This window comes from Chaetura pelagica, unplaced genomic scaffold, assembly GCF_000747805.2.
Source record: "Chaetura pelagica isolate M959 unplaced genomic scaffold, ChaPel_1.0 scaffold104, whole genome shotgun sequence".
In the NCBI taxonomy this organism is placed as follows: domain Eukaryota; kingdom Metazoa; phylum Chordata; class Aves; order Apodiformes; family Apodidae; genus Chaetura; species Chaetura pelagica.
In genome coordinates, this window is record NW_009953786.1 from 5782505 (window position 1) to 5803599 (window position 21095).

General features: G+C 38.8%; 1 protein-coding gene across 1 annotated transcript in view; it reads right to left on the reverse strand.

The window, feature by feature from the left end:
* Nucleotides 1-9390: 9390 nt before the first annotated feature.
* RPP40 (ribonuclease P/MRP 40kDa subunit) overlaps nt 9391-21095 on the reverse strand; it is a 28449-nt gene continuing 16744 nt past the window's right edge. Inside the window, exons 4-11 of the mRNA XM_010000973.1 lie at nt 20914-21093; nt 19727-19871; nt 18575-18643; nt 17068-17163; nt 15764-15889; nt 12012-12204; nt 10958-11092; nt 9391-9685 (exon numbers count right to left, since the gene is read on the reverse strand). Coding sequence (XP_009999275.1) covers nt 9487-9685; nt 10958-11092; nt 12012-12204; nt 15764-15889; nt 17068-17163; nt 18575-18643; nt 19727-19871; nt 20914-21093 — 1143 coding nt within the window. The 3' untranslated portion in view covers nt 9391-9486. The remainder of the gene's footprint in view (nt 9686-10957; nt 11093-12011; nt 12205-15763; nt 15890-17067; nt 17164-18574; nt 18644-19726; nt 19872-20913; nt 21094-21095) is intronic.

Below are 21095 nucleotides of genomic sequence, written 5' to 3' on the forward strand. Positions count from 1 at the left end.
GGGGGGGTCACAGATCTCCCCATAGTGTCTGAGCTGGCAGAGTGCAGGTGCAGCCTTGAAGCCTCAGTAGTTAGAAAAACATTCCACTGTCTTATCAGCCTAGCAGAACACACTGTTGCTAGTTACAAGAAAGCTTACTGAAGGAAAAAAAAATCAGTAAAAAAAGGAAAATTGGCTTCATCCTGGCTCAAACCAGGACAATAGGAAACCTCAGAAGGCAGAGACAGTATCTTTTTACACATTTATACAGTTGCTTGACAGTTGCCAGGAGTTCGTAATCAGTATGAGGACTGGTGAGAGCTTCAGTGAAGTACTCGGAAGTTGTACTGTTGCCCTGTGCTAATAATGAATCCTTAACTGACAACATTCAGAAATATTTCAGACAAACAAGTTTAGCCCCTCTGCAATAAAACTTACTGTGGTAATTTTCAAACTACACACACACAGTGAAACATCTGTGAGTTAAATAAATTTTTAAAAGCCCATACTAAAGACACAAAGTCATGAGAAACTTCAGTCCACAAAAAGGTTGCTACTGATTTCTACTTCTAAGTGGAAACAGGGTTCTTTGAAAAATCTGACTGAGTACTCCTCACTCAGGGTCACACAGAACAGCTCAGAGCCAACGCGAGGACACAGCTCTAGTGGCCACCATCACCAGCTGGTTTAGCCAATAACATGCCATCAACAATGGTTCTTACTTATAAGCCAGCATAGTCACAGGTAGTTCAACAACAACAACAACAAAAAAATTAAATGCCTTCATAAGCATTTATCTAGAGGGTTTTTTCCTTGCTATAGTTCTATAAGGGCAAGAAACCAAGAAGGTTTATTACAATGATGATCTGCTGCTTGATTTTTGCACAGATTCTGGTATTTGTAAATTTTCTCTTAGAAGAGGGTGATATTTTATCTTGTCTGAGTGTAACTGGACTAAATCTAAACATACTTAATTTGGTACAGTAAGCTATGTGTTCATTAGGAAAAAAACAAACATGTTTTTACCAAATTCAGAAAATTATGGAAGAACCTAGGAGTTCTCTATATGCACTGAAATCAATCATCTTAGCGCATTCTGTCACCTTCTGCTCAATAGACCCTTACCAAGTTTGGAGAAATACAATTTAATCTTAAAATCCTGTCTCTTTCTCTATATTACTATCTAAAAGATCCAAGATAAAATTTCTCATGTTTAATCTCAGCCCAAAACCAATTTCTAAATTCCAGTTGTCTTCTTTATCTACTTTTTTCTTGAAATTTAATTCAGAGGGAAGAAGGGAGGCACCACAGCCATTTTAGAGTATTAACTGTATGAGCTGTCACACTTTTTTAAGAACCCAAGGAGCTTCTTCCACATCCTCACCATTTACAGGGACAAGCACCTATGACGTTTTGGACAAAATCTAGTTTATGAAGCAATTTCTACACTATTGAAAAAAATTCAGCCAAACATCTGTCCTTTGTTAGCACTGCAGCTTTTGACCCCTTGTTTCCAAATCACATTTTTTGTGTCCTTCAGAAAATGGCAGTTATTCCTGAAATGACTGACCACTGAGGGAGAAAAAAACAACAAAACCCACTATCATCTTGAAAGTACCATTTGTGAGTTAGAGAGGACAGTGGGGTCTCAGTGCTGAGGGCTGTTTATATGATGGTCACCACACTACACTTCCAGAAGAGAGGCCAAGAACTCCAGAGTGTCCAGGAGCAGTGGAACTTTCTGAACCAACCCACCAATGCATCCAGGAGTGAGAAAAGAGAGCGCAAGCTGCTCCAGACTACAAGGTACCAAAGCAGTCCTGGATGAGACAGACTTACCTACTGACAGGCATGAAGAAAGCTACTTTCTTCAGAGCTCCCCTCCCTAGAGGTCCTCAGCAAAAAATTCACTTGATCTAGCCATGCATTACAAAAGGAGCAGGGAGAACAGCACCTGGATGTAAAGAAGTCTCATATTTAGTTAAAACGTAGCAGCAACTCCACTTTCAACACCTACAGAGCAGAGAAGTCAGTGCAGATTTTCATTCACAGAATTATTCTATATAATAAAAATTGGCTGTTTCACACAGTCTACCAACACTAGTGGGGCTTTGCAGAGAGCATGTGTGCGCTCTTATGTGGAAGTGTCATGGCTACTGTCCAAACTGCTGGTTCCACAGGAGCTAGAGAGGTTGCCACAGCCAGCAATACCTTTGGGACTCGAAAGGAAGCTACAGAAATTCTTTGTTATTTGAAGAGAAGTGAGGGCATTTTTAACAGAAGGCACAAAGGAGAGAAGTTCCCATGCAAAGTAACATGGGTGAGGTTGAGCTGGAAGCTTTTTTGAAGCCCTATCTTACACAGCTTCCTGAAACTGTCCTCGATCCCTGCTGAATCTTGCTCCTTAAAATCTTAATGCAAGGCGCAAAGCTTTTTCATTCTTATTTAATTTGGCTTAACACCTAAATGTTTGAGCATTGCCTGGAGAGTAACAATGGAAAACTGGCAGCAAGAAGTTGAGAAAAAATTAAAGGAAAAAATTAAGTCTCTGACCTTTGAAAAATCAGGGAACCAAACAAGCATCCTACTGATCCTGCAGAGTTTAAGGGACTTCTATCAACAGGGATCAAAACCTGGCTCCTAAAACTCAAGTATAATCCCCAAAATAAAGCTCTGGCTGCTTCCCACCAAATGCATCAACTTCTGCCCAGATCACATAGAACTGACATGCTTATAATGGAAGCCATAATTAATAGGGTGGAACAAAACAATACATGGAAATTTAGCCATGTCTCTGCTCGATTGAAAGGGAAGTCCTACAGCTAAAAATCTCAGTCTTCTCTTGGGGAGAACAGAACAATGAATCTTGCTGCAGTGTGACATATTCCAGGCAATTACAAGAGCTTCAAACCTCAAAGCCACACTATGAGCATGACTGGAACATAAATAGATTAGCAACTGCTAAGGTCTGCTCTCCTCCTGAGTTGGAAAGCATGTTCCCACTTCGCTTTTGTAGCCTTTAATGATACGCAACCACTCTTCTAAGAAGAAAAGCCATTTCATTTTTATAAATATCCCAAATGCTTCATGTTACCCTTCATCCCTCTGTTCTCTGCAATGCTGCCGACTAAACGGAGTCATGTTTTCCCATACATTACAGTCTTGCCCTAAGCACAGTAAACCTCACACCACTTCCTTCACTTACATCACCCTCCAGGCAGGTAAAGATAGGACTTGTTCTGCCCTGAAGCCCTGGTCAAAACCACCCCTCCCTCTCTGATCAGCAGTCTTCAGAGGGAAACGGATGTGGCAAGAGATTATTCTAAGTTCTGAAGTAAATTCTGTGAACACTAAATAATAACCTGTGATGCTCTCAAAACGCTTTACAAAGCAAGTAACACCCCTAAGCCTGTTGCAATGAATGGGAAAGTGTCAGAGCAGCACAGGTCTGCAAAGTTATTTGTAGAAAGTCACCCAACAATTTGTTATCAGAGCTACAAGCAAAACCCAGATGTCTCTATCACAGTTCTTCAGACAACTTCACCTTTCCACCTCAAACTGCCCCAACCCCAAAAAAACCCAACCCCCTACTTCCATCAGAGCAGGCAGACCTAGAATCTGAAGGTCTTCACACTATCAGCTGCTGTAGGTAGCTCACTACTCATCATGCTGAGTTTTCTGAATCTCTGTTCTGAGCACAAAAGTAAATGTGCTTTGCAGGACCGAGTATCCAGCCTGAAGGACATTTCAATGCCATTGGGAAATTAACTGCCTACAAGTAGGCACCACAATGGTCTGCTTCGACAGATCCTCAAAAGTCTTCAGAATCATGTTGTCATGACTGCTTTTAGAGATTAGCCTGAATGTACCAACATAATTTTCAGGGCTTTATTTGTAGACCTTGCAAACCCATGCTGGTCACACAAATACCTGTAATCATCTGGCCAAGGCATCCATTACCCTGAATTGCTAAGTGCCTACTGTTCCTACTGACATTTACATCAGCACAGCTACAGAAGTTGTCTCAGACTGTGATTCCACAGTATTTAAAATGAAAGATGTGAGTGAAAACATCCTGTACAGAAGTATAAATTTGAGTGAGAACTAGAACACACTACCACCTTGCTGTCATTTGAGTGAGAACTAGAACACACTACCACCTTGCTGTCAAGTCAGTCACAAGCACATGATTATAGCATTTATGCCAACTGTGAGAAAACAAATGATACTCAATCGTCATAAAATTTACAAAAAATATTTGAGCATACTAAAAGGAGTTTTTGGGGCTATGATATCTTGTTCTGACACCAGAAGCTCTGAAGTTGGATTTAGTATCTAACTGAAAAAGAGGTTCAAGAACCAAAGTATCACTGCTTGGTGTTGTGCCTGCTCTGCAAAAGCTGACAATTTAAACTCTTAATTTGCTCCAATATCAAAGAAACCTCTCTTCATAAATTATAATCAGCATTGTCCCAGTGGCGGTACGGTGCCTAGTTCAGTAAAGTTTTTATCCCACTGCCAAATTACAAGAACTTTTGAAAATGGAGTGTAGCAGCACCAGCCTTAAGCTATATCCTTTTAAAAATGTATACTCAGTTTGGTAGCACTGATGAAAGGTAAAAATTTAATCAGTGACAAAAGACTAGAAATACTTGTCTTCACGATAAGTCGATAAACATGCTATTTTTCGCCTGCAATCACATCATTAAACTTAGTCCTTCTGCATTCTCTGCAACCCTGCTGGCATATAATGCAGAAAATTGTTGGTATCTATTGAACCTAGACATTTGGCTTACACATCAACAATAATACCATGGTCATCTATATTCTACAGCAGGAGGACAGAACAGCATATACCACTGCTTAGGATACTCTTCAATTACCCAAGTAAACCACATCCTTTTTCTAATAAATACAGCCCAGTATATTGTTCTAATAAAGCCAGATAAAAACAACTCGGCATAGCCAAGGCACCCTGCAACTTGCTTCCCTGGAAACCTGAAAACTGCTTAAGTGACTTAAGCTCTGGTATATGGCTGTATTAAAATATATTTTTTTAAGGAGTCCCGGAAACTACTTCCAAGGATGAAACAGAGCCCGGGAAACCTGAAAACTGCTTAAGTGACTTCATCTCCCCCTTTTTGCTCTGGTATATGGCTATATTAAAATATATTTTTTTAAGGAGTCCTGGAAACTACTTCCAAGGATGAAACAGAGCCCGCTAATTTATAAAGACTTGCCTCAGTTTATAGCAGGTATTTCTGACATTCAGAAGGTGGTTATTTAATAGCCCACTTGTTTGCTTTAGTCTCTGGTTTTGCGCTAAGCTCTATTCTATGCAACAGTTCAAGCGTGTTCCAGAACAGCTACTACATGAAGAAACACTACAGACAGAGTCAATTTTATGTATTAATCTTTAATTAACACCATCAGAGTAACTATAATTTCGTAGCTACAGTACTAGACTAGCTATGAAAAGTCTTCATTCTAATCCCAGATAAGCACTGTTCCGCTATGCACTTCTCTTAAGGTGGGGGTATGTGTGGAAATACCCCTTTAAGATCTCATTTTTGTTACCTTTTGACTGCCATACGTATTTATTTTTGCAGTACTTGTAGCAGTAGTGCTCCCTTCACACTGGCTCTGTAGCACTGGGTGAGCAGCCCAACTGCTAATTGCAATTAACAGAAAAATAAACATCATCCAACCTATCTCAAGACAGTTTTACATTTTGGTGTTTCTGTAACACACTCAGAAACCTTACAGATACATTAAAAAGAGGCAGCCTTTGGCAAGGAATAATAAAAGCACACAAAATATTTTCAACAAAAACATTATAACCCATCTTTGAGCAATCTCACTCACTCCCACAATTGCTATGCAATCCCCAGGCTGATGACATTATGAACCTGTTTTCTTGTTGGCTTTTTTCCAAGACATCCCACTGTACATCTTGGCTAGCCTCTCCAAAATGGATATTCCCTAGTTAACAGTGGCACGATGCAGCCAAAACAAGACTCATCCTTCTTCCATTAAGCCCTGTCACCTCCCTGTCAAGCAGCCTTAGATGAGCACTCATTCTAGTCTCTCCTACATGCCCCAGATACACGGTGTGACAAATCTTGCTGCTTTCCCTCTGCAACCACAACATCTCTAGAATCTATTCTGATAGTGGAAGTTATTTTTCTTAACCTTATCTCTTTCTCAAGAGTCCCTCATGCTAATATTCCCTTCCTCACCCAAAATACTATCACCACCATTAGGCTCTTAAGCCTGCCATTGTGGGACACATACCTTTATTTCTCCAGACCGGTTCCTGACTCAATCAGCATTTGCAAACCAAAAAGGCAAACATATTCTACTTAAAGTGATTTTGCATAACACACGCAATCCAGCTGCTTCAGCTTTTATCTTCCCTTTGTCACCACTGAAGTTTGTTCTCTAGGAATGCACAGCTCAATAGGACTGAGGTTAAAGCAGAGCAATTCCCTAGTTCTCAAGGAGTGTCTTATCACTGTCTGTCTGCATACCAGGACAACAAAATCCTCTACTTCTCATGCAACCAGCTTGCCCCAGGCTTGTTTCTGCATTCAGAGATTTGGCTCTCCTTCCCAATGGTAGATAAAACACTCCCCAAAGGCAAAGCTTCTTAGTATGCACTTTGCTCTTTGATCTCAGAAGCAGCTGGTGCACAGCTGCTCCCCCGTTACTTTTGCAGATTTCAGGAACCTTTTTGATTTTCCTGCCCGCCCTCACAGACAGATGCAAAGGGCATGAACACCACCAGCAGCCATCTTTCATTCTCATGCAAAAACTTGTATTTCCATCTCACGTGCCCTGCCCGATTCTTCCTTGAATTACTACCCACCTGACCCAGTCCCAGCTCTTCCCTCCCAACCTGTTCCCCAAGCATGTGAGCAATGCCTTTCTGCCCCTTATCTCAGCAAGTCTTCCCTCGTGTTTGGGCGGGAGATAAGAGTACCTGCAGCCGGCAGGGACCAGGCTGCTGTTCCTCATCCCAGGAAAATCTTCTCTCAGGTCACAGTTGTTTGCAGGTGGTGAGAAAGAAGTCAATTCTAGTCCCATTTCTCTTCTGTACAACTACAAAGCCCAGCAGGCAGAGGAGAGCTTCCCTCCTGCGAGGCAGGCACACTATCAGACCTTGCTAGGAAAGTGTGAATCTGCTTTAAAAGGGTGTCATCTCACAGAGTCTAACAGCAGACCAACTGCAGTGACTACTAACAGCAAAAGATTTTCAATGATACTTTGTACAGGTTTAAAGAAAATGGAGAAAAGTCAGAAACAGACTCAGCATCCCAAGTGGCAAGATCCAAATTTTTTTTCCTTTCCCTAGCTAAAGAAGTAATTTGAATCAACCACCAGAAGACAACTAGGGATTATAGGAGGCAGCATAGCCAAATGACTCTGCCTGTAACTGCATTTTGAGAAATACTTACAGCCCCTTGCCTACTCAGTAGCAGGCAAAGGGAACTGCTGACCAATCTGATGAGATTTCCCTAGATATCCATAAAAGATTAACCTTAACACTCACTGGAGAACTGATAGAGCTGAAATACCTGCTTCTCTGCTTGCCCTCCAGGTTCTTTGTGAGGCTATCACTGTGTATCCATCAGCACATCTGCAGCAGCTACTTCATCAACCATCCCAAGGTGCTCTGCAACCAGGTGCCATTTGGAAAAATCGCTTCACCTGGTCCTACTGCTGCCATTTCAGAGCCAAGGCAAATAGCTGCTGTACTCCTGCTGGGAGAACTACTAAGCATATGCATAAGACTTCACTCCTTTCTCTCAGTTATTAAGGGAAATCAACCCACCATTACAAGATTCTTACTTCCAGATGGCAGTTGGTTTTCTTCCAAGCAGTGTGTATTACACTTGTTCATGTGCATAGATACACATTATGGGGGAAAAGGTTAGTTTTACTAGAATCTGACAGAAAGATGAGTGCATTCACTGGAGCAGCAACAAACTTCATCCAACTTTTCATAAAGTTTTAAAATTTTTTACTTGGTATTGGAACTGTTCTTGCAGCTGTAACTTCTGGGAAAACCCCACGCTTTTGAGAGACCTTATGATCAAGGTGAAAAAGACACTTCTGATACTAGTCTCTTTTGTTAAAGTGGACACAACATGACCCACCAACAGACAATTTCAAAACCAAGCGTTAGCCAACAATTGAAGCCAACTGCACCAATGCATAGTAATGAAACATGTTTGAGCCAGTCATGTTACGCATTTACTAGTCAAATGTCAAGCCAAGAACTCTCTTGACACTCTTGTCCATTTAGTTTGTGATCGTTTGAGTCTATGTTTGTACATGTGACTAGGTGGCGCTTCTGTTTTGTGAGAAACATCTCATGGCAGGATAATTCTGAAAGACAACTCTTTTCACTGAAAAGAGCAAACATACAGATAAAAAAACTGCTTCGCATGGGCTTTCTGCTTTACTGCACCACTTACCCTGACAGATATTTGCTCTACAGCTATGCTCTCCCTTCCACTACCAACCTCTTGCTCCATCAAATTAAAAACTTTCACTTTAACACTGCACTGATACTTTAATCATACATACCCACTCCATGAACCAAAAACCAATACCCTTTCCCCTTTTGCCCCAGCCACCATCCAAGCTTTCACGGATTTCAACAGGAGCTAACCTGGATTCTTTATAGCTGCCTACACTCTGAGCATTACTTTATTGTTAACAAAACCTGTTTCACTTCAGCTGCATTATTTGAGGGTATGTCCATAGCCTTCTTCCCAGAAACATGTCTGCAGTAAAGTGACAGTAAAGTCTTGCCTCCATGAGTTGTCCTGCAAGCACAAACCAGAAGCTACTTTTAAAAGTAGGTATTTTAGGGGAAGGGGGTGTAGGTCAATTAAAAAAACAAGCAGCATTTTACATCACTGTTTCTGATAGCCAACTGTAAACTTCAAAATCTAATGTTCAACGGATGTTACTCCCACTGTCACGTACCTCCAGCTCACCTTTTTCCTCCCCCACAAATCACAAACACATCTCCTTTTTTATTTAATTTGCCAGTATGTAGGCTGAAATGTCTTAAACATGAATTTGAAGGTTTTACAGATCTTTAATGCAAAGAAAGAAAATGCTAAATCCCAAAATGAGCTTTCGTCCTGAATATTTTAGCTAGTAACCTGTAAAACTAACTTTCAAATTCCAAAGTTAGACCTGAATAAAAGGAAGTCACCTGCAGTCAATTCCTGAGAACTTAAACTCTCAAAAACATATCTTTTTCTTAAAGCTAGAATTGTGAAGTCTTTCAGAAGGCACTGTATGACAGTGAAGAAACAAAGATCCATTCCTTCCATTGTAGGTCATCCTTTAAGGGCTATAAATGATGGAAAAACATATACAGCCTCTTAGTACTTCAACTGTTGCCTAATTACTTTTATAAAAACTTTCTTAATAGGTTTGTATACAGTAACATGGGTTCATTTGAAAACTTCTTCTGTAGCCATAGCTTTAAGGAGGACAGTCATCATGAGTTCCTACAGCCATCTGAAGCCAGTAGTCCAGGTTTCTAAAAATGACAAAGTTGTACAAGTTCTCTCCTCCCTTGTGGAAACCATGCTCACTTTCTCTCCAGGAAACAGGGCTGTCTGCAAAGCCATGCACAGTTAAGGTCAGCCAACTTGCCAGTTTTGGTTCACCAAAATAGCAACTGCAAGGAAGAAGACAAGGTAATCAATAATTAAAAGGGAATAGACAACATGTTCAAGTATACCATACAAAGTAAAAATAAAAATATAAAAAAATAAATCAAAGATGCAAACACTTAAGTGAAAATTCAGTGAGACAGGAAAACCTGCTTTTGTGCATAATTAATAAATTCAAAGGAAAGTATTACATCAGATGGTATTAGGAAATGAAATAAAATTAACTCTCAATTACTTCTACCATACTTTAAGACAGGGCAAACCTTCAAGTTACAGTAACTAGAAAAAGTTCTAAGTAGTAAAGCAGCCATTCTGAATTTCCTACAGCATGCATTGTCTTTCAGAAAACAGAACATTTACTGAGAACAGTCACTATCAGAGAAAAAAGACACAGGAGGAAGCAACATGATCAGGATATGCTTGACACAAATACTTTTACCACCAGAAAGGAAATGGATAACAAATAATCAAAGCCAGACATTATCCACTGCTCTTAAGTAAAGTGTAAAAGCCAAGGAAATTTCTGTTCCAACTCGAGCCTAGGGAGGCTTTCTGCGTGAGATCTGAAAATTGCTCAAAGAGCAAGGATCATATTGCAGATAAAGCAACAGCAATACTGTCATGAGTCAGCCCTACAATCAGTAGCCAACAGGCACTTCAAGAATTGTCTTGCACATGGAGCTTTCAGAATTTGCTCTCAGTAGCATTAATATACAATAAAGGCATGTACCACAATGATCCATGATACGTTAGTATCATGTATTGAATCAGAACTATAGCTACCTCAACCATGTTATGACACTTGATTAAAAAACCTCACTCTAGCAATTTATCATAATGCTGTCATAACCTTGAAGTTCCTTGCAATAATCTTTTTAATAGCATAAAGGGATTTCAATCATATTTTCCCCATCAGTAGCTAAAAATACTAAATTAGACTTATTTGAGGGCATCTGCTTTTCATAGACAGGGGAATTTAAAAAATGAAGGAGCTCAGTAGAGCCATTGTTTCTTAAAAATGAAGAGAAAAAGCAAACTCATTACTAGAATACAGAGCAGGAATTTTCAGACTTAAAGTATTCAAATTTGTTTATTACTTTCGTATACCAATGTTAAGCTTCCAACTCATTTCCTAATTAAAAAAAATATTCACTTTAATATTTTGCTATTTACCTCCAACAGCACTACTGAAAAGAAGTATTTAAAAGTGATTTCAAAAAATTAAAAAGTGTTAAGAGTGCAAGTTTTTTTAGTGGTGTACTCCTGTCAGCCCTTACCACAGCTGCTCCAATAACTGAATTATCTTCTCAGGAATTATAAAGCCTGTGATTGTGCACAAAAAAGCTTTTTCCACAACTGTGCTGGGTTGAGGACAGCAGTAGGTTGATAAGAAGCTAGAAGACTTGTTGTCTCTGGAAAAAAAAGCACAACAAAAACCAACTAAAGTAAATATACTTTAATCTACAGGAAATCTTAGTAAACAAAACTGGTAGCAAGCTAGTAGTATCTATGAATATAATCTAATTTAAACTGAAGCTTCTAAATGCCAAGCAATTAATACACAAAATGCCATGGTGCTGTGGGTTAACTCTGTCAAGGACCCAGACACCACACAGGCACTCACTCACTTCTCCCAGGTAGGATAAGGAGAGAATTGGAAAACTAGAGAGAGAACATACGGGTTGAGCAAAAGACAATAGGTAAAGCAAAAAGCTGTGGTTGAAAGCAAAGCAAACTAAGGAATTCATTTACTATGTCCCATCCACAGGCCGCCTCCAGAAAAGCACAGTTCTATCATGTGTAACTGTGACTTGGGAAGACAAATGCTGTCACTCTGAACATTTCCCACTCTTCCTTCCCCCATTTTTTATTGCTGAGCACGCTGCCATATTGTGTGGGATGTCTCTCATGTGTGTTGGGGTCTGCTGTAGTGGCTGTGTTCCCTCCCAGCCTCTTGCCCACCCCTAACCTTCTCACTGACAAGGCAGTATGAGAAAGAGAAAATGGTCATCGACACTGTGTAAGCACTGCTCAGCAATAGCTACTACTTCTCACTGTTAGCAATGCTGTTTTGGTCACAAATCCAAAACCCAGCACCACACCAGCTACTAGAAAGAAATTAATTCTATTATAGCCAAAACCAGTACACATGGGTATCCCTAAGAACACAGACAAGTTATTAAAAACTTACAATAAACACTTAAATGCATAGCAATCTTCCTACTTACAGAAAAGAGTCTTTCTTAATTCTTATTTAGCTCTTTCTTAATATAAATTGTGGCTTTCCTTACTTAAAATACATTTAAAGATCAAAAAAATTCACATACTTACAAGCTAACTTGATTCAAGACAGCACCTAGCCATTCAAACAGTTCCTCTGCACTGCAGGACTCCTCTGGCTTTCCTTGTAGTTCATTACTTTGTAATACTGGACACTGCAAGTCTCTTAATGTGCTGAATGTTACTTTTGGCTTCAGGGACTGTATTTGGTTTTTTGAAAAGTATGACATCAATGCTGGTCCCTCTGCACCTTAACAACACAACAACACAGAGAGCTGTTACAAAACTAATAGAAGCAGCACTGAATACATTCATCCTTTGCATATGTACACAGGAAAATGCAGTGTGTGAAACCGCTTACATCCCATTATCTTTGGCAAAAGCCAGAGAATCTTCAGATTCCTTATCATCTTGGAAATAAAAATTAGTGCAAGATTCAGCAACTCAGCATAGCTCCGTAAATTTATTATTTAACTAGTAACTGTAGATCTATCAATAGAAAACTCAAGCAGAATTAACAGAACAAGTAATGAAATGAACTCATTAGAAAGAGGAATTCAGACTGGTCCTGTAAAGGAACAAGTGAAAGGTAACAGGAACACATGTTAACTGCTCCCCAAGATAAAGAGGTCTGCAGATGCACTCATGCCATAAGACTACCCATAACTATATACATGAGGTCAGAGATCATTTTTCCTTGCTAGTGCCCATATATATGTTCCCTTCATGCTCATGGGGTACTTGCTGCTTTAGAAGGGTAAACATGCCTTATACCATTAGGTTACTGCTAGCTCAACCTCTGTATGTTCCCTTCATGCTCATGGAGAGGTACTTGCTGCTTTAGAAGGGTAATCATGCCGTATACCATTAGGTTACTGCTAGCTCAACCTCTCTAGAAATCCTTCAGGCATTGCTATTTGAGAGGGAGAATACTCGTGGTAGATGTACACAAAGATAATGCATCTCTAAGATCAGGTAAAGGGAACTAAGCTCAAATGAACTGAGACAGTATTCCCTCCCAAACTACCAAGTGCCTGGAGAGATCCCAGTATCACTAATTCACTAAGAACTGCCTCCTACAGACAGTATGGCTTCCAGAATCACGAACAACTCCCATGGAATAAATTCCTGTGGATCTCAGGAATAGTTTGCAAAAAGCTGTAGCGTCATTTACATTATCTTGCAATATGCCTTCACAGCTGCAGAAAGTCTCCATTTTTGTTGTCTTCTATCCAGTGTGTCAGGCTAGTGAATCTCCTAGCTCTCTCAGCTGAGGACAAGAACATGCAAGAATAATTCTGAGAGGTCTTATCCCACCACTAAAGACCACATGCTTCATTTTCTATATATGACGGCAAACTCAGGAGCCATAAGGGTTTTGAGACAAATTCTTGATTTACAGTAAATTGAGAAATCATACTCAGATAAGATATATTTGGAAGATTATGATATCCTAGAAAAATACCAAAATCAGTCTCTAAGACTAGAGACTCTCCTACCCATCTGGCTACAGTGTCTGCTATCCCAGAACACCATTTTCCCAAAATAGTGGAAAAGTGAGTAGATTACTGCAGGTTTGAGAACAGATTTATCAGTGATGTCAAGAAGAATTTTAGGATAGTCTGGAGGATAGGTATTGAAGAGAGAGGAAAGAGGGGAGTGTAGAGAAATCAAACTAAATCACAAATCTCACTTTACCAGGATTGGAGAAGAAAAAATCATCGTGATAAGTCTGCAAATGCAGTGTGGCATTAATAGTTAGATGTACCTTCATAATCTTGTGGGAAAGGTCATGCTTCTTCAACTCTAGTAAGTGATCCAAAACAGCAGGTAAAATTCTAAAAACCTAACCTAGACTAAAATCCTAACCTAAGCAGGCATATTGCAAATTAAGATATATTAACCAACTTCCTTTTTGAAGCAGTAAGCTAATTAATGTGGAATGAATTATCTTAAATTTGCAATTCCAGATAATGTATTCTATTATCATAAAGCCAGAATGGGTTTCTAGATGACCAAGAAAAAAATACCTTATTCATGAGAAGTCTGAAATCCACCATGGCATTAAAATAGGAAAGAGAAGAAAAGGGTTTTTTGCCTCTCTCATTAGGCATGAGACATTCCATATTCCTTTTTTTCTGTTCCTCTTGGTGCCAGAACCAGTAAGTGGGAAAAACAGGTATGAAAACTAAAAGATCCTGCTTTTGGAAAGTGACATAAATGTTTACAGGTTTGCAGCAGTGCTAGCCATAGCCAGAAACACCAGCTTCCGATCTTTCACGGAGGACACAGGTTCTCTCAATGAAATACATCCTTCTTTTCCCCTTCCTGCAGAATCTACTCGATGCCTCATGTCTATTAATAAAAATCTGTAAAAGTTCTATGCTTGTCAGTACTAAGGAACTGAGTCTTTCATATGTTATGAGCACAAGATTCCTGCACAGAAAGGCATTCAGATTTAACTCCATATTCAGGAAATTATTGACCTGACCTGGGTTTTGGATGTAAGAAAGTGAGGGAAAGGAATGCTGCTCTTCCTGAATGCTGCTACACTGGCAGCAACAAACATATGAAACATACTAACCCTAGAGGTATTTTTCTCTCTGCCCGCAGTCAATAAATGCAAGTGAGCCAAGTCTGAAGATCTGCCACCTTAGTTCAATTTCTGTCACCATTTATGGTAGCAAGTCTTCACTGTGACTCTTTTCCAAAGACTACAAGGATGGGAATCATAAGCCTTTAAACAATTTCTGTATGACAAAGAAGGGAAGATTCTTGTCATATGATTAGCACTTAAAAAAGGCAACGGGAAACATGAAGGATTAAAGTGAATCACGGGACACTATTAAAAGCTCTTGAAAGAAGCTTTAATTTCTCAGACCAGTAACTCCCTCTCAGACATGGTCTTGAAAACCCAGGCAAGAGTAACAATGTAATGGGCAGCTGGGAAAGCATTCTCAGACACCTAACATCCTTTTGCTAGTGTGGAGACTTCTTAGTGACTCAAAGCAGAACCACACTAAAAGCTACATAGCTACGATGAAGAAAAACATTTTTTGCAGTAGGACTCCTGCAGCTTTTGTCAATTCTATGTAAATACAGCCTGTTCTGAGATAATACAAGCAACTGAGGACGTTGTAAACTGACCCTCAGAAGAACAACACTTAATTTCCAGAAGAAAAATTGATGTAATCAGAAAACAGTAGGTAAATGAATTCTAAAAGAAAGGTGATTTGAGACAATACAATGTCTTAGAATAACAACCTCTCCCTCTTCTCCGATCTTGAGAATAATGTGATAACATAGCAGACTGTGTGTATCAGTGTACATAGTTCAAGACAGAAATCAGGGCTCACCGTGTACACGTCCTAGAACTACTGATAGAACAAAAAGCTCCCCATCTCAAGTACTACACCAAATATGTAACTTATACATATTAACAAGAAAACCTAAAACCAGTGTAGTAAGAACAGTTATGTATGTCACAGATTTATAAAGAAAAGGCAGCACTACCAAATAGATGAAGTTACACTAGAGAGTCTGGGCAACACAGAGACAAGGAAATGAAGCAACTATTACACCTCCTGTGAATCACTGCTGTGTTTCTGAACTGAAACACTCTGGTGTGTAGGAAGTAACACACATCTCTCAAACAAATAAACAAACCCCCCAAAATCCCACCCAAACTGAAGTTATTATGCCTTTTCCCCCCAATAAAAATGCATTTTGACATTGAAACTGAAATGAAAGTACTCGGACTTCATTGTCAGCTATATTTTAGTTTTAGATTTAGATCTTATTACCTGTATTATACCAAGCCAGTAGGAAGTCAAATTCTAAAGGTTTCTTTTCTTTCAAGGCCCAAAGCACTCTGTTATGCTTCTTGCTATCAGGGTGAAAGCCAGAATCAGTCAAGTCAATAGTTATAACTGAAAAAATGTACAAAAACAATTGTGATAAATTTTAACATTAAATTCATCAAGACCTAAAACAAACCCACAATGAAACCAAAGAATGTTACATTTTCTTTTCACATGCACAGCAACGTTGTCTAGTTATTATGCAAATATGCCTCCCCATCATGTAAATAAATATTCATCTCCTGCTGTCCTTATTTTGATATAATCTGGAACTGCCATGTACTGACTGGAGGGACAGACTCCTTTTGTAATGGCAGTGACAGAAGTCCCAAAACAGCACCTTAAAAATACTTTGGTAGTTAGGCAAGCTTTTAGCACTAAAAAATCCAATTTCTCACATGAAAAGTCACATATATGGCAATTACACATTTTTCAACTGTTTTTTTCTAAATCAATCGGTCTCAGGCTAAAGTTACATTTACTTCTCATATGGAAATTCAATCATACATTTTACTTGACAAACTAGATAGTAAAATTATGTCCCATTTTGCCAAAATTATTACAGATAACAGATTTCCCCTTCTAAAGTTTTAAAGTAACTACCTATCTACTGCCAGTTCTAATACATTTGAAATGGTATAGTGTTAATGGTTTTTTTTATTCTTTACCAAAAAAAAAATTACAAAAATCATACTCAGTATGCTTCCCCTACAGCTGTTTAAAAATTGCAACATTTTCCGAGTACTTGGTATATGGAGACTACCATTTTGAATGTGTCAAACATAATACAATTCTGCTTTCAAGAAGTCTTGGGTAAAGCTCTTCACTGATGTGTGATTGGTTGGTTGGGTGGGGTTTTTTTTGTATAATGTGCAAATTTTATGTTCTACCTTAATTAGTTTAGTATTTTCAATTTAAATCAGAAGGCATGAATACTATGCACAGCATAAAAAATTTATTGAGTCCTATATCATTCCAGTATAAACATCACAATGAAAAACCCAGAAAGGAAGAATTTTATTGAATACTCAAAAGATCACACATTTATTTCATTATAACTGCTTCATTATTTGGAAGAGGTATTTTTTCTCTTCATGTAGTCCTTGTATCTGCATCTGGAGAAACACGACCTAGGCAATAACAAATTTTAAGGAAAGGGAAGTTACAGCATTGCTGAGTTTACATCCTAACAGGGCACTTTCACAGACAAATCTGAAATAAGCAGTATTAATATAAATAATACTTACTGTATCTCATTACTTTTTTGCCAGAATACTGAGAAGGGCGACCTTGGAGTCCAAGTTCCTCGTAAGTATCCTTATCCACTGATAGAATTAATTTTCCTGTAAATGAAACAAGCTTTAATAAAAATTATCTCTCTTCAAAGTTTTCTGAGAACTGCATACCTTAGACAATGTTACCTTTGGACAAATGGTATTCCTAATGTAATCCAGACTCCTTAATTTCTGTTAAATGGGTTACCAGATTATCCCTTAAAAAATAAATACTGTAATGGAATTACTCTTTTTTATCAAAAAGGTCTTATGAACTAGAATGAGAAGTGTAATATTATCCCTGAGAGAGACATAATTTATATTTTTTTATTATAATACCTCATGTCATTGCCTCAGTCTTTCCTCCACTTGTCTCACTCTATTTGCTGTGTTGTTTGTACACTGCATTACATTAGAGCCTGACTTAGTAAACAGTCATGCATGTGCTGCTCAACTAAACATACAAAAGCAGTTCCTCCAACTCCTGTGGGACTACTCACATTGAGCAAACTATGCTTATTAGTGATGAGCAGATACGCACTGGAACAACTCCACTTCTCTGTTCATGATCCAAATCTGGCAGCTCCCACTTGGTACAGAATTTCACACAACAAATCTCTAGTACAGCCTTTTGAGTCTATTGTACAAGTAACAGTCTAATATAGGATATAAATAAAACTGCTGCTGAAGATTTTGGATAGTGACATCACCAGGAACTGTGCATAGCTTGCAGTACCTGTATCAGACAAACTCAATCACTATCAAATATCCATTCTGCTAGGACTATGCTAGCAGGACACATAAAAGAACTCCTCTGAAGAAATCTGGATTTATTTATGCCCTGATGGGCATCTGTTGAATTATAGTGTCTTGGACTAGAGGGTTGATAGACCAACTTGAGTTTCTGTTATATCTGATTTATTGTTAAACAGACATAAGAATATTTATTTGGAGCCCAAAAGAGCTTCACTATTTTTTCTGCATGTAAAAGCACTCCTGAGATGGACCATTTTGCCATAAAGCTGTGACAGAACTGAAAAAAGAGTATTTTAATATGTCACATAATGCTCAAAGAATAAACACTGAATATTTTAAAAAGTGTTCGTAAGCACTGCTGATAGTTTTATTTTTTGGTACAAATTCTGTCTTTAAGACCAGTAGGAAACAAGAAGATGGAATGCAATGTTTTCACTAAAATAATCCGCTGTAACAATTGCAATTACATTGATAACGTGATACTATAAATAAAGTTCCTGTTGTTTGGGGTTTTTTAAAATTTATTTTAGATAAAATAAATAACTGCATTACTTAAAAATAAATAAAATTAATATTTTTCTGATTCAAAGATATTCCCAATAAAGTTGGCAAGTACTGTAAGCATTACATTTTCCAGTTTACATAATTCCAAATGAACAAAACAGCCACAAACCCAAGACCATTATCAATATATATGTATTACTAAAACCAAAACCAAACATACCATTGGGTAGCAGAGCTGCAGTATTATCTTGATCAATTTTTGTGTTATAGGTAAGTGCGTAGCATGAACCTTTAATAGTAAAGCAGAACACCATGAAATTAGAGAGTCTCTAAAGACAGACATGACAATATGAACAATTCATCTCAAGCTAGTAAAACATGTCAAATACCATCTGAATCACTCTAACGCTTGTGTCATCATCAACTAACTTTCTTCTGTCTTGGATAGGCACTATTTTAAAGGACCTTTAATATAGATAACATTAACAATATGCCTCAATACAAACACTTTTTCTTTCCAGCTGCAACCCTCCCCACTCAGTAAATAGAAAACCCTGTATTTTTCTAGCATTAGTTCACTTGAAGACAAGGTGGAAGACACTCATATTACTATATATATTTTGTAGCATCATCTGCCACAAATGATTTTGTTCTTAAAAATATAAGAGTCAGATCCTGTAAACTTGGTGTACAAGTGTCATACTACTTCAATAAAACTACTGGCATAAAAGCCCTTATCGAGACTAAAGGAAATACAAGAAAATCCCACATTTTGAACATAACAGATCTCATTCTCCAGTTTCTTCTTTTCTGTTCTCTTTTCTCTTCTCTTTTCCCTTTCAAGCTTTTTTCCCCTCTGAAAATCACCGAAAAGGTACGACACGTACCACGAACCAAACAAGCAGGGTCTGCTTGCTGAAAACCACATGCACCAAGTATGCAATAACAAGTTGCTGGATAGAGGCTGCATCTTTCTTCATATCCTCTTGGCTCTTACATCCCATAAAGGACAAGCCACCACAGCTCCATTAGCAAACACCACTCCCCCCAACTCTGAAACAACGTATTTTTTTCCTCTTTTTGTCTTGCCTGCTGCAGAACACAGCTAACAGCTCTGTGTTGAAATATAAAGGAGTCAGAAAGGGAGAAGGGAGCTGATTTCTGCAGGAATCTGCATGAAGATGAGACGTAGAACATAAATGAGGAGTATAAATTGAAGCCCTCTTGACAGCTGTCTTCCAGAATTAACATGGAATAGGGGGAAATGAAGAGAGAACAGCTGCAGAAGTTTTGGACCTACTGGGTGTAAAGTAATGTTGACGCACCAGAAAGCAGAAAAAGAGCAGATGTCATCTTCTGATTAGCTCCTTACCTTTCTTCACAAAAGCATCAATGAATTCGTGAGCAACCAATTCATGAACTGATAAATTCCTCACCAGGCAGTACTCTCCAACATCTGCAATAGTACTTTTCAGCACTTCAGGCAGTATGCCACATTCAGGGATCAAAAAAGACACCTATGAGGAACATATTTGTAATGCACATTATACCCTAAAATCTGTTCTGGAAGAAAACTATTTAAAAAAAAAAAAAATTCTTCAAGGAAATCAGTCTATTACACCAAAGTGAGACAAAAGAAATCATAATTTCAAACTATTGTTTTCAAAATGTATCAATTTACAGAAAGTCTCCAAGTACAGCAAAGACATTACTTGGTTGTTGCATTTTACATGCAATACAACAGCATTTGAGGTGTTACATTAAGGCATGATTTTACACAGCATGACTTAAGGAACGAATTTGTTTCACGTCACTCTCAGTTTAGCTTGAAGTCACACTAAAACATTTCCTTCAGGCCCTGCTGCAAGAAGCAGTTATAGCTAAAAGTATAGGCAAAGCATGTATTCAATCCCAGTGGAAATGCAAAGACCAAAGCAGAATTTAAACTAGTTTTTGAATCAATGCATTCTCCTCTTTAGAATATTTTGGAGACCAGGACTGAGCAGACCATCAGAACAAAACTTGAAGATACGCTTATGATCCTCAAAGAAGTCATAAGGCGTACATTAAGGCAACATTTCTGTAGCAGGTTTCCAATTTAAGGTAGGAAACATTTTCACATTAACCTAGCTTTTCTTAATCAACTCAGCATTCACTCTTCTGGTCCAATTACCTACCTTTAATTTTGCTTTTTTTTTTTTTTGTTTAAAACCTTTCCTGCATGCGTTTCACAGATCAAGAGAACTTCTAATCCTGGGAGACCAGGGCAAACAAGGTTATTACATGGGCAAGCACCAACCTGCCCAACAACCACGCTTAAGCAGCATAAAGGCTCATTCCCTTGCTCCTTCCCACTCTACCTCTCGTAAAACCTTTTATTTTCTGAAACAAAGAAGCTGACGGAGAACAAATACCCATCACCTCCCTTGGTACACACGGAGAAGAGAAGACACAACCGCCTGCCACAGAAGTAGGAGGCTTTCTAGTCAGCCGCTTGAAAAGCGACTAAGGACACAGCAAGAGGGTCTGGCTGACACGTGCAACAGCAGCTGGCAAAACCTTGGCAACACTTAAGTTGTCCAAAGCACTGGGAGAGCTGCCGATGACAGCACGACACGATACTCTGGCAGACGGAGGGACACGGGAGCCCCTCCGCGCTCGGACTAGGGCTTTGCGGGAGCTGCTCCCGGGCGCTCCCAGCCCAGCAGCACTGACAGACAACCCAGGGTGGCCCCGCTCCT